The 14,173-nt window shown below is 37.4% G+C and overlaps 1 protein-coding gene across 1 annotated transcript; it reads right to left on the bottom strand.

The window, feature by feature from the left end:
- Positions 1–1,556: 1,556 nt before the first annotated feature.
- ccdc90b (coiled-coil domain containing 90B) lies at positions 1,557–11,721 on the bottom strand. Its single transcript, XM_038281536.1, has 9 exons — positions 11,511–11,721; positions 7,601–7,720; positions 4,243–4,346; positions 3,155–3,256; positions 2,831–2,872; positions 2,302–2,373; positions 2,136–2,189; positions 1,921–2,035; positions 1,557–1,848 (listed from the first exon to the last, which is right to left on the bottom strand). Exons 2-9 carry the CDS (start codon positions 7,665–7,667, stop codon positions 1,793–1,795), a joined length of 612 nt encoding a protein of 203 aa, XP_038137464.1. The 5' UTR covers positions 7,668–7,720; positions 11,511–11,721; the 3' UTR covers positions 1,557–1,792.
- Between the last annotated feature and the right edge of the window lie 2,452 nt (positions 11,722–14,173).

Genomic DNA, 14,173 nt, shown 5'->3' with positions numbered 1-14,173 from the left:
AAAATGAATGTAAATTTAATAATAAAAAGCGCCAACTTGCATGAATATATTAAGAAAAATAACAAAAGTGATTTTATAAGAAATCTTTGAAAAACACTCTGAGAGTGAAAGAAACATTTTTTGAGGGTCCAACATAACCTTAGAGGCATTAATGGTGATACTGGCACTTACATTTTATGGTTTATAAACCTAAATATCATTGTTAACTAGGCTTATTCACTTTTTAATTTTTCAATTAGCTTTTTTTCTTTACTTCACTTTTTTCCAACTTTATTTACAGTAGGTAATTTATCATCTAATTGGTCAAATGCCAAAATAAGATGTTTAGCAATGTAGCATTATCTTTGCTGAATGGCTGGATATAGATCTTGTGATTCTAGACCTCAATGAGGGACGGGTGCTTGGGGGGAGTGGTGTACTGGAGACTCCATTTGTAAGGGGTATGCAATGGTTAAATATGAAATTATTACATACTGTTCAATAAATGATAAGTGTCTTTAATTAAGAGTAATGTTCATTTTCTGGAGGCATCCATGTTTGTCAAAGAACACTACTGCTGCCTACTGGTTTGTGACGTCATGGTGCGGTATCGGCTGTTGATCAAGTCCCACTGCTGTATCTGGTGTTTGTCTCAACGCGCTATTATCCAAGTCATCTTGAAAACATTCTTCTTCCAAATGTTGGCTACATATTACGTGTTTTTTCTCTGGCCAAAAGTTCGATGGCAAATCCCCCCTCTTCAAGTTGGCAATCCAACGACGAACCCGTCCATGGAGGATCATGAACCGGAAAGGTGAAATAACTAATTTGTTTTTCACTTTTACCCGATGTATTCCAACATCCATCTGCCATGCACGTGGGCATTGTCAGTTTCACTATAGCTCTGGTGAATTTCAATGGTGAAGTCCTCTGGAAATCTTCAATAATTGTTGTTGATAGCAGATGTGTCTAATAGCTCCTATTGATTCTGCTTGTAAAGCGGGGAAAATGGTGCTAGGTTTACGCACTGTGACGTCACTGCCGGAAGATGTCAGGAGTGGAGCGTGCTTTGGTGGTGCAGTGGTTAGCGCACTTGACCCATGTATGGGAGACCGGACTGTGGTCCTTACCTGCTTGTCTTTCCCCCTCTCTCATACCTCTTTTACTGTCAGCATGAAAACGAGCCACTAGTGCAATAATTTGGGCAAAAATGGCCGACAACAAATATTATTTTTAGTTTTTTTTACCGATTAACGATAAATTCATTAAATCACTGCGAACCTTTTAGTTTAGTTATAAATAATGATGACCGGACTTTTCCTTTAATCTCTTCTTTCACATTTTGCACAGAACATTTATTTTCCGATATTTATTGATGCTTATATGACCCCTTCTAGTGCTTTAGGGAGAAAAATGCTTCCTAGTCAGTTCTCATGAAAACCTGCTGAATTTTCTGTGGTTTGTGTGAAAAGTAACAGTGACTGAATAAAACATATTAGAGGCTGTTGATTTATTATAAAGTAGATTTATTTTGGTTTAGTCCAAAAAATCCAAATATTCATCCATAAAGATCCTGAAACGTGTTAAACTAACAGCCGCCGCTGAGCTCATAGCTGACTCGGCCCGTCTGGATGTTACTGCTACTCAGATGGAGCAAAGCTCTCATCGTCGTCAAAAAGCTGTTCTAGTGGCAGAGGGGTGTTCTGACACCCCTCTGCCACTAGAGCGGCGACACCACACATTTCTACAAAACAAAGGTTCTTTGATGCATCAGGCTGCAGAAACAAAGCAACCCGATTCTGGTGTTGATCCGTCACCTCCAGAACCGGTAGACTCCCAGAGCGATGGCCAGGCAGGAGAAGACGGTGGCTGTGAAGGAACGCAGAACATTAACACAACGCTGAGAATTCAGAACCGCAGCTTCAGCTTTGCCGGGCCTACCTGCCAGGTATCGGACTGTCTCCAGCTTCAGGGACTCCAGCACCGTTTTTAGTGACGCCACCTGCAGGTCGATCTTCTTATTGATCTCCATGTTGTCGTTTTCCAGGTCGGCTTTCTGAAGTCAACAAGAAACAACCAATCAGAGGCATGTATGGGGGACCTGCGCCCCTTGGAGTATTAACGCAGTACTGCAGGTGTTTCCTTTGAGGGGTTACCTGGTGACGAAACTCTGATGTAGCTTCCATCAGCTTCTTCTCCTGATCAGTGAACTAAGAGAAACAGAAACAGGAGATCCGACTGAGAATCTAAAACCATTTTAACGATGGATTTAAAGAATGCTTATGATTTTCTAGATACTTTGCTCCTTCTCCAAACACCTACCATGTCAGAGATGCGGCTTCTCTCCAGGTTGATGTCTAGTTTGGTTTCTGCTCGGACCTTCTGGCTCTCCTCCTGTGAAAAAACCTCCTGATCGTCATGGAGCGTTCACACCGGAGGCGGTGGCATCGAGCTTCAGTTACGTGAAGCCGACACCCCACCATGTTAAAAAAACTAAGCTAATTGACTGAATGCTTTCTTCCATGCAGGTTTGTGCATTTTAAAAGGTTGGATGTAAAATAAAAATAAAAAATAAATAAAAAATAAATGAAAAAACATCTCATGTGCTGCTCTTATTTCATAGATATTAAATATATTTTTAGGTCACCAAGAACTCAACTATTCCCTCATTAAGCGCCAAATTGAATCATTATCAAGCCTAATTTTTTAGTGCTACTTTATTTGTGCAGGTAAAACTGTTGTTTGCACTGATTTGGTTTTTAAGATTATAATTATTTTGGACCTAATTCTCCTGACAGGTCTGTGAAAGATGCAGTGGGAGTTTTATCAGATGATGAAGAGTGATTCTCACCTTCAGCCGGTTCAGCAGCTGCTCCAACTCTCGCTTCATTTTCTGCAGGAACAGAAACAGGCTTTATACCATCTGCAGCCATTGATCTCTGTAGGTCCAATGAGTCAGAAAAACTTTCCCTCTCATTTTCTAATCTTTGCATTTCCCTCCACAAAGACACATTATCATGTATGCAGCTAGAAAATCTAAGAACCACAACCTAAGAAAACGAAATACATCTTCTGCTGAAAGGAATAGCATCTACAGCTCCTGATCCATGGAGGAGACTGAACAATGTTTTAGTTAAATAATAAAAAGCTGAGGTTAGATCCAGAGTGCCATTACCATGTTCTCAGAGCGCAGGTTGGCGAACTCGCTCTTCTCCAGGATCACCATGTCCTTCCTGATGGAGTCCAGGTGAGCCATGATCTGCTGCACCGCAATCTCCTACAGCCACATTATTAAAAGACATTCCTTTTATTTATGTCCTGCATAGTTGCATATATCTGAGTTAAAGGAAGATTTCAGGCGGGTGATCATAAAAATACTTGGATTTTATTTACTTTTACACCAAAACTTCAACTTAAAATAATGTTTCAAATCTGTTTTAAGGAGTCGGCTGCCCAGACAGCCAGCTCTAGTTTTAACAGGCAGCTTTTTATTCCAAACAAGTACATTTTTCTTTGAAAGAGAAAAATTCAGCTCGCTGACCAGCAGTGTGCAGCAACGTACAGTAGAGGCCCGCTGCCGTGTTTTTCTTTGTTTTATAAATCCAGAAAAGTCCGGCACTTTCTTTGGCACCTCATTAAAATTACCGAACTGCAGAAAAGCCCTGATGGAAACTTTCAGCAGCTTTTTAAAGTCGTAGGGAAGCGGCCGTTCCAACCGTTGCATTTCCGAATTCTCCCGATTGGTCCATGACTTTACACAGGTGAATAAAGTGAATGTGATTGGTCGATTATCAAGGGGGCGGGATTATTGTTCTGTTGTTCGCTCTACGCCTGCCGAAGACACAGACGTCATCCCCACGAACACTGGGACGGAACTCAATGGGAAATGAAAGGATTCTTATTTCTTATTTCAACCATTGCATATATTAGCTGCAACATATGAATCAAGATGCTATGGCTGAAAAAATGTGATTGACAGATGACCGTTGATATATGATTGGCCGAATTTAGGTGTATAAGCTGAAGTATAACTGAATGGCCTGCATAAGACAATGAAAAAACACAGATTTTAAGACAGGATTTTTTTTATTTTTATAGAAATTTTCTAAATTTTGGGACAATATGGTCTGATAAAGAGTACATTTATATACATGTTTAAACCAGAATGATTTGACATTTAAATATGATTTCCCTGTGACTTTAATACAAGGCTGCAGCAAAAGGCTCATTTTTAACAACATAAATGTGAGCTTGATGTCCTACCTGGTGGGATTTGGTCACCATGTCTTTATAGACGATGTCCATGTTGGCCGTGGTCAACGTCACCAGAGCTGAGACGATCAGCTCCGCCTGATGCTTCTCCAAACCTGCACAGAAATGACTCTAATTAATGGATGGAGAAGTTCAAAATATCCCAAAATTAAACAACAGCAAAGAAACACTGAGGCTCTGATAAAAAATGTTCCAGGTCCCCCATAATCCCATAAACAAACCAAACAAAACCATTCAAATGAGGACTTTTCTTCTGATAAATCAGAGAAAATTCTTCAAACAAAGTCTTTGGACTTGTGGAAAAATATTTATCTAATCTCTAAATTATACAATAATCCCATAAAGTCACAAAGGACTTCATGATGATGCCTAGAAGGCAGCATCCAAATGCTAAAATAAACCCAAACAGCAGTGACTTACTGTTGCTGCTACATAAATCTATGGTTAGCAGTAGCTAACTTAATGCTAACAGATTAGCTAAAATGTTAATAAAACATGATTAATTAATCCTAAACTAGACATGATTTCATTTATAATAACATGAATAATATAGAAGCCACATATGGGTCCATACTAAGGAAGATAAGGTTAATATAAATATTTTCAATAAGCTAATTTGCTTAGCATGGCTAATGCTAACTAAAAGCTGCTTAAATATAAACACGTAATATGTAGCGAACATTTGGAAGAAGAATGTTTTCTAGATGACTTGGATAATAGCGCGTTGTGACAAACGCCAGATACAGCACTGGGACTTGATCAACAGCCGATACCGCACCATGACGTCACAAACCAGTAGGTGGCAGTAGTGTTCTTTCACTGATTCTTGGGAATTTGGATAAAACAGGTTTTAATTTTGAAAATAAAAAGTTAGTTGGATTACAAAATCTGAAGGTATATTGTTATAGACCAAGGTCTTGGCTGTTCAGCAGTGTACAGGTGCAACCTCCTCATTTTGTATTTCTTTCATAAAATAGGCATTTTTCCAGTTATTACTTTGTTTTTGTCAACACCATCAGACACAATAAAAAGCTAATTATTTTTTATTTATTTGGTCTAATAAGTATTTAGAGTTTTTAAATCTTTATCTGGCATTGTTAGCACACATTTATGCTGTTAAATGTTGAATAATCATTTTTGTTAATTTTTTTTAACTGTATCATGTGTAGTCCTTTAAAATATCTAACATCAGATAACGTTTACTTTAAGCCTAAATAGAAGTCATGTTTTTTTATTTAACAAACATATTTTTGTATTAAAAGAGACCATTACTTTAATGAGAGAACAGCACTGAAGAAACATATTGCAAGCATATTAATTTAAAACGAATAAAAAGCCCTCTGACGGTGGTGACTTTAGAACTGACGGTGGTGACAGTGGCCTCATTTCAACATACAATTCCAAACTGTATACAATTCAAGTCAATGGTTTCTTGCTTATTAACTTTATTTAACTATTTGGTCCAAAAAATAACAATCATGAGCACTGTGACAAATATTTTTCAAGGAATATAAGGTACAATTAAGAAATATCATTATCAGTCAGAATCATTCTCTGATGCTTTATTTTCTTGCGTGTGATTGTGTCCTGTTTGTCAGTTGTCATTCGTGCTGCATTATGGTAGAAATTTTGAACCTTCTGAGTAATTGCTTGAATATATGTAGGTTTTTTGTCAGTAGGCCTTCACACTTCTTTTGATATTCCCTGTTTCTTTTCCTTCTTTCCTTCACAGATAGCTGCTTCCTAGCCATAACTTCCTAAAATACATAAAGTCAAAGTTGAGTGTAATGACTATGAAATTGGGGGGAATTACAGTAAATGTTAGATTTGGTTAAATGTTGCCCTGCCATAGCTTACAAGGAATATTGTATACTATGTGCTATGTAGGTAGGTAGTAGGTGCACTATGTGCATCCCAAATGATGTAAACCAAATGAACATGGCATAATAGTGAATTGAGAGACAGGGAAGGCACACCCCATCCCCTAGGGTTATACAATATGGAAGAAATCTAGGCGGAATTACATAAATAAAAATATAAAAGAGGTTAATGAAACATTACAGATCAACAATTATTTTCTAGCCTCCATTGAGAACCATTTGTAGTTTTTTGTCACCACCGTCAGACTGTGCGTCACCACCGTCAGACAGAAAATCTGACGGTGGTGACGTCTGACGGTGGTGACAAAATCCTACTCTTTCACATGATATGCATGAGTTGTTCACATTAGCCATCTTGTTTCCCCTCTGTTGCTAGCTACTTTAGACCTCTTCTTAAAAAGTAAACATTTATGTCATAATCTAATCTAATATTTTTTATACAAAAGAGACGGTGTTGACATGTTATGGTTGTGACATTAGCAGTGTCCAAAAAATATGAACAAGTTTAAGAGAAAATAGCAAACCTACAGGAGCTTGAGTGACCTTAAGGCATCCAGTAGAGCTGAAGATTTGAAAATGGGGTCCTCAGGCATGTAGTTGACCTTTTAGTTGCCTGATTTTATTGCTTTTTATAAATATCTGACGGTGGTGACAAATATGTGGGACACATTTTGAACAATCACAAAATAATGGTTATTATTGTTCAAAACTCACTGTTTGTAGTTTTAAATAAATATTAAAATGTACCCTTTCATTTGGTAAAGAGATTATTCAATTCAATTATTACTTTTTGTTTTTTTAATCAAGTTGAAATGATTATCTCCTATCCAAGGACAACTGATTTTATAGGCAATGGGCCAGCATATAATCATTAAATTAACAATAAAATAAAAAAACTTTAAAAGAACCTTGCATTTGTGCAAAGGACCCCCTGATTATAACCATGATTGTTTTTATTCATGAAAATTTTATTTCTTTCCAACAGAATTAGCACTTTTCTTAGTGGGACATGTTTTTGCCGAAGTTTCAAGAATCAGTGCTTTGACAAACATGGATGCCTCCAGTAAAGCACATTCAAATTAAATTACTCTTAATTAAAAACACTTATCATTTATTGAACAGTATGGAATAATTTTATATTTAACGTAATTTCAGAAATTTTTATTCTGAACATGACTCGACTTATCCTTTAAAAAGATATGAGATGGATATCAATGCGTGTTGGACTATGGGTAATAATTTAAAATCAAATGTATTTATATGTACCTAAATTCCTTTATTTGCTAACTTAGTGGACTTTTGGGCTTTAGGCTAATAGGTTATTTAGTAACTGGGAAGATTGTTGATCTTAAGGACTAAATACCCATTTTTTTGACCATGTTCTTCATAGTCATGTTGCAATATGAAAACCCCTGAAAGCTTGTTAGAGGAGATCTGAGCTTATTTTAGCTTCGCCTCCTAGAGCTCACCGCTCTTCTCCAGCTCCGTCACCATGGCGTGGGAGTCAAAGGTCAGTTTTCTCTGCTCCAGAGGCATCAGTTCGACCTTTCTTAGGTCGAAGGTCGCTGACGGGGTTCCCACATGGAAACCTAGGACACACAGTAAAACCTCCAGGTTCTTAGGCAGAAAACACAGCATGGAGGCAAGTTCAGAAGAACCTACAAGAACCTGCTCACTGTAATGTCAGAACAAAACACAAAACCAACGTCAGATTGAGTCGGATTGAGGTCTAAGTTAACCTGGACTGACTGGTGAGGGGAAGGAGACGGGTAAAGAAGAAATGAGCGTCGGTTCTTCTGTTCAAAGCAGCGTTCGGCGGCCAGAGAGGAGAAGATCCCACACCATAAAATCATGATTAAAAGGAGAACAACAGCAGTTTTTACAGTTGATTTAATAGCCATTGTTATTTAGAATGGTTGCTTGATGATAATGTTAGGGAAGGGAAATAGTTATATTATTACATCAGATAGTCAAGCTGGATTATTAAGTATCAAATCTGGAAAGTCTTGTAGATTAGATTTATTATTAGATATATACCACTTTAGCTTCATAGTAACAAATGTTTTTTTTCGATTTATCTGGATTCCTGCTCATGTAGGCATAGAAGGAAACGAAGAAGTAGATATATTAGCTAAACTGCCCTTAAAATCAGATATTATTAACTTAAGTATTCCTTTAAGCTAAAGTGAGGGTAAATATATAATTCAGAATATAATCTGTAAGGTTTGGCGGGAACATTGGGATAATCATGACACTGGTAGAGATCTATATAAAATTCATAAGTCTGTGGGGGTAATAATTGGACAAATGGAAGGCGGAAAGAAGAGGTAGTCACATCTCCACTTAGAATTGATCATAGTGGACTTAATATTTCTCTTTTCAGATTAGGAAAATATGAAACAGGGACCTATAATCACTGTAGTCAGATGGAAACAGTGGAACGTGTATTATTAGAATGTGATACAGATTCACAGGATCGTCAGCACTTAAAGTCAATACTAAATAGAGAGAAAATAGAATTTTTCTATGATTAACCTTTTAGGAAGTAAATCAAACTCTGTTAGAAAAAATAAACACTGGATTATTTAATCGCATCTATAGTATGAATATAAGAACAATAAGTTCAAGATGCATAAAATATTCCCAGACATATCGCCATTGTGCAAGAAATGTGAACGCACAGAGGCTGCCTTATCACACAGTTATGCCCTACGTCATAAACTGCAAAAATACTGGAATGACATTTTTCATTTCCTGTCTATAGATTCTGGAAGTCCAGATAATCCCAGATCCTGTTCTGATTATTCTGGGAATATCTGATGAGCTCTTAAAGCGTACTGCTCACTTAATTTCTTTACAGCCGCATATTGCTGTTTGTTGTTTTTATTTTCAGTACTATCATTATTGTGTTAATGTTGTTGTTTATTATGTTTTTATTATCCTTATAGTGTCACTATGCCTTTTTGTTGTTTATGTGTCAGACTTTTTCTTAAACACAAACATGTAAATGTCAGATCAAGTACCTTGATGAAGGAAATGTTTCACAATAAATATATTCACAAACAATAAAGTGTGTATTTGCATGTGCATATACACACATACTCATTTATATGTGAGTTTGTATGTATGTAGATTGACAGATAGATAATTTGCAGATTAGTGCATACCATTGAGGTATGTATTAATAACTTCCCTCTGACATCATTGATGACCACACCAGTCTGGTAGGTGGCGGACAAATGCACCTTAAGTTGGCTGCCAACCGCCAATACAAAGCATAAGAAAGAAGAAGAAGAGGGAACAGGGAGGATGGAGCGGACGGGGCAGGATCACCGGACCACCAGCTTCAGGTCCAGCTTTGATGGCTGCTGTTGCGATCTTCCTGTATGTCCCTGAAGGGCCCAGGTGTTTCCAAATGTCGGCCCTGTAGGCAGACTGCCAGGGGCCAAGCAAGGGGCCTGTGATGTTCTACAAATGAACCAACGCCTTTAGAAGACTTGTTGATGAACAGAGATCCTGTAGTCTTTTGGTCCAGAGATGGAAGGTTTTTAAAACCCTGCGAGCATCTAGGTCAGCGGTCACGGGTTAGTGGACTGCGGTCCGGATCCGGATCCACCTGATGGCTTATCTGGACCCAACCATAATTTTAAACATTTATGGTAAAGCCCTCCAGAGCGTCCGGCACCAGGCTACAGGTGATCCAAATGATCCAATGAGCTGCTGTCAGTCTGGGTTGCTGCTGCTGCTACTTTTAGACACAGCAGGCAAACCTGTGGCAAGCCGGGCGATGGGAAAGAAGGAGAAGATGATGAGAAACTGAGAGCAGAGAAAGTGTGGACTGCTGGAAGAACTGTGGTGAAAGAAAAGTGAAATGGTGCTCAAAGATGACCCTGCACATTTAGAGGATGTTTGGCTCAACCTGCTGCTGTGAAGCAGGATTCTCCACCATGAACAGAATCAAAAATAAATATGGATCCAGGCTCAGAATGAGCACCTTGATATGTGCTTTAGAACGGCTTTAAAGGTTTAAAGCCTTGCAGAGCAGCCTAAAGCCCACTGCTCTCAATAAGCTAGAAAAAATAAATAACGGTCAGTTCAGGTGTTTTATAAAATATGTGAATCAAGAAATTGTCTATATACCAAACTGAACGATTCTTCTTTACTTCAAAAATCACTTCAAAAAATTTTTTTGTACATATTTTTATTTAAAAATTCAATGTATAACATGGATGCATAATAACCTAATTTTATTTCAGTGTTAAATTCTGTTTAAAGTAACAGATTATAATAATTGTTTTGCATCAATGCATCGATCCAACAGCTGATGATTCGATACATCGACAGGTCCACAGGAATATCAATTCATTTTGTGCTTTTTTTGTCCTCCGGTCTATTTTTATCCATTTGTTCCTGGACGTAATTCTGACTCCCGTCCTGCGGTGGCGCTAAACCTACTTTGCCCTCCTACCTCGCTTCCTTTTGCCGCTACCCTCTTTCCACTTGCACTATTTTTTGATCTCTAACACCGAGGCGTGATCTTTTTTCAGTGAATGAGGTTTTAATAGGCCTAGGTGGAGTACAACTTTGCTACTTCTGTTATTGGCTGCTGTTTCTCAAATAAAATGCATAACAATATTGCAGCTTTCATTGATTTATTTCAAATATAAAACATTGTCTAGTCTGTAAGGCAATAAAAAAACAACCAATTAATGGAATCGTATTGTGGTTTATTCTTGAGTATTAAAAATAATCGAATGGTTGTTTCAGGAAATTGATACTGAATCGAATCGCCATGATGGATGTGATTTACAACCCTATTTATAATTGAAAATGTCCGCTGACCTTCACTGGTTGATGATTTTCTTTATTCAGACCCGCTGATTATTAATTGGTTACCCCTGATCTAGAACATGTGGTGTTGTGGTGGATCCATGACCAGTCTCATCTGGACCCAGATCTGTTCTAAGGATCCTGAAAACTGATCCAATCAGGGCTCCGGAATCTAAAGATCCTCCAGTCAGACTTTTTCTCCAGACTAGGATCCTTTTCCAACCTGATCTAAGATTTAAAATGTCCAACTTGATCTTAGACAGAGGACATGTCCATAGACCCGTCCTTCATGCTGATGGTATTTATATCCAAGGACTTGGATGCCACCATAACATGGAGAGAACCAAACTCAGGGAGGACCAGGAGGGAAGGATGTGAGACAGGAAGAGAACCAACAGGAAGCACCGAAATGAAACCGAGCAAACATTGATCTCATTCTGAAGAAGAACAGCAGAACTATCCGGGTTCTGAGAGCACACTGACACATGCGCACTTTGACCCCCTGATTTAACTGGATTGCCGTTTAGCCCCCCCACCCGCGGTGCTTACCTCTCCACGCGCCAAACCGCCGCGCGACAGTCCGCCGCAGCAGCGCCTTCACCCCAGAAGCCGCCGTGATTACCCGAACCGGTAAACCGGTACCACCGAACTTTAGCTAAACTTTACTAAAGCGCGCTCCAGCCGGGCGCGCGCAGACAGAAACAGCTGGGCGAAAAGGGGCTGCGGTGATGCCTTCAGGGACCGCCGGACAGACCACAGCTGAGAATCTTTAGAAAACATAGAGCCCTCTAGTGATAAAACATCGGTACTGCTTCTAGATAGCGCGTTAAAACCAATTATGGTAAATATAAATTAAAATAAGACAATTTTTAAAGTGTAATTTGAAAAATAGTTTCCTAAAATCAATTAACGTCTAAACTTAATTTACGAAAACTGCACATTTAGACCATATGAAAAGGAATTTTAGTTTTAAAGGTTTTTTTCATTCTTCCCGTCCTTATAAATTTAGATTTATTTGAGTTTCCATCTCCATTACTGCTTCAGAAGAAGTTCCATCCAGTCGCTGCCCTTAATACCAGACAGCCAATCAGCTGTTTGGGAAACAATGACGTGCCCTTCTTCTTCTTCTTCTTCTTGTTTTATGGCGGTTGGCAAACAATTAAGAGGTGCATTCTTCTTCTCTTCTATTATGGCGGATCACAAGCAACTTTAAGGTGCATACCGCCACCTACTGTACATGAGTGTGTAGCAGCGTTACTTCACATCTATTAGATTCTATTTTTTAATTTTGTATTCTTAAGATACATAAACAATGCTTTCCTTAGTTTATGAATATCTGTTATGTTTCCTTCATTTCCTAATATTCCTTTAAGATTCCATTCATGCCCTATACTTCTAACTATTCTCTTTAATTTTTCCCTTTCGTGTTCATATAACTTACAGTTCATCAGTATGTGTTCTACATTTTCTTTTTCACCACATTTCTCACATTTCTCACTATTTTTCCTCCCTATTAAGTAAAGCATGTCATTTAAGTAGGTATGACCTATTCTTAATCTACTAACTATTATTTCTTCTCTTCTGTTTCTTTCATTAATGTTTCGAATTCGAACTGACTTTTGCACTTCATATAATCTTCTTCCTTTCCTATCTTCGTTCCATATTTTTTGCCATTCCTCCATTTCTTTACTTTTAATAAGTGATTTCCCTTCCCCTTTTCCAAAAGGAATTGAAATCGTTATTTCCCCCTCTAAAGCCCTTTTAGCTAATTTATCTGCCTTTTCATTGCCTTTTACTCCTTCATGTGCCGGCACCCAACAAAACCAAACATCAATGCCACCCCTATATAGTCTAAATAAAATATGATGAATTTCTAATACCAAATCTTTTCTATTATTTCCTTCTCCCTTAATACTTTCCACTACTGCTTTAGAGTCTGTGCACACCACCACCCTGATTGGTCGAATCTCCTCCACCCATTGCAAGCCTAATATAACTGCCACCATTTCTGCTGTAAATACCGACAATTGATCTGATATTCTTTTGTGAATACATTTTTTAAACTCTGGGATATATATTCCTATACCCACATAACCTTTTAGATTTTTAGAACCATCTGTATAAATTTTAAGGTAATTATTATATGTAGTTCTTAAATAAATATCAGTTTTTATCCCTATTTCATTTATATTCCAATCATTTTTCATTGTATTGATTTGCAAATCTACATTAACCTCAGGTATTAGCCATGGAGGAATAACGCTAATTGGGTTAAATTGAGCTATTTCCTTGTCTTCTAGTCTATACTTTTTAATCCATTTCCTAACCATCCATCCAAATCCATTACTTTGGAACTTCACATATTCCCAACAATTTTGCAGAATAGTTGAATTCACATGATTATCTATATTACTTTTAATTTTCATCCAATATGCTAAAGCTAATTTAATTCTCCTCATTTCAAGTGGAGTTTCCCCACTTTCAATTAATAGAGCATTAATAGGTGTTGTTTTTATTGCTCCTGTACATATTCGTAAAGCCCTACACTGTAATCTTTCTATTTTTTGTAATGATGTTTTAGCTGCTGCTCCATATATAATGCTGCCATAATCTATTATTGCTCTCATTAGAGCCCTGTATATGCTTAATAATGACTGTCTATCTGCCCCCCAATTGTTTCCAGCCACAGCCTTTAATATATTAATAACTTTTTTACATTTGGTTTCTAAGTTATCTATATGTGTTTTCCATGAGTAAGAACTGTCCAACCATAAACCTAGATATTTATATTCTGTTACTCTTTCTAAAGTCTGTCCATATAATGTTATTGTTTCTATATTAATATTTCTCTTCTTTGTGACAACCATATAGCAAGATTTGGTTGTTGATAATTTGAAACCCCATTCATAAGACCATTTTTCAACTTTACTAATTGCTTTTTTAATATTTTCTACAACATGTTTAATATTTTTCCCTTTCATCCATATGGCCCCATCATCTGCATATATTGCAGATTTTATACATTTATCAGTTTCATAGAAAATATCATTGATCATAATATTAAATAAAATTGGACTAATTACACTACCTTGTGGTATTCCATTTTCAACATTATATTCATTTGAATAGTCATTCCCAATTTTTACTCTTATTTTTCTATTTAGTAGAAAATTTGCTATCCAATTATACATTCTCCCACCTATTCCCATCTG

The sequence above is a fragment of the Cyprinodon tularosa genome, unplaced genomic scaffold, assembly GCF_016077235.1.
Source record: "Cyprinodon tularosa strain WSP-4 unplaced genomic scaffold, ASM1607723v1 ctg172, whole genome shotgun sequence".
NCBI lineage: Eukaryota > Metazoa > Chordata > Actinopteri > Cyprinodontiformes > Cyprinodontidae > Cyprinodon > Cyprinodon tularosa.
This window is presented reverse-complemented; position numbering and strand designations above follow the sequence as displayed.

Excerpts from the sequence above, each read along its gene's own strand:
- ccdc90b (XM_038281536.1), bottom strand. The coding sequence starts at position 7,667 with ATGCCTCTGGAGCAGAGAAAACTGACCTTTGACTCCCACGCCATGGTG. Across the intron at positions 2,374-2,830 it reads AGCTGCTGAACCGGCTGAAG|GAGGAGAGCCAGAAGGTCCG; the intron begins GTGAGAATCACT and ends GTTTTTTCACAG. Across the intron at positions 2,036-2,135 it reads CATCAGAGTTTCGTCACCAG|AAAGCCGACCTGGAAAACGA; the intron begins GTAACCCCTCAA and ends TGTTGACTTCAG.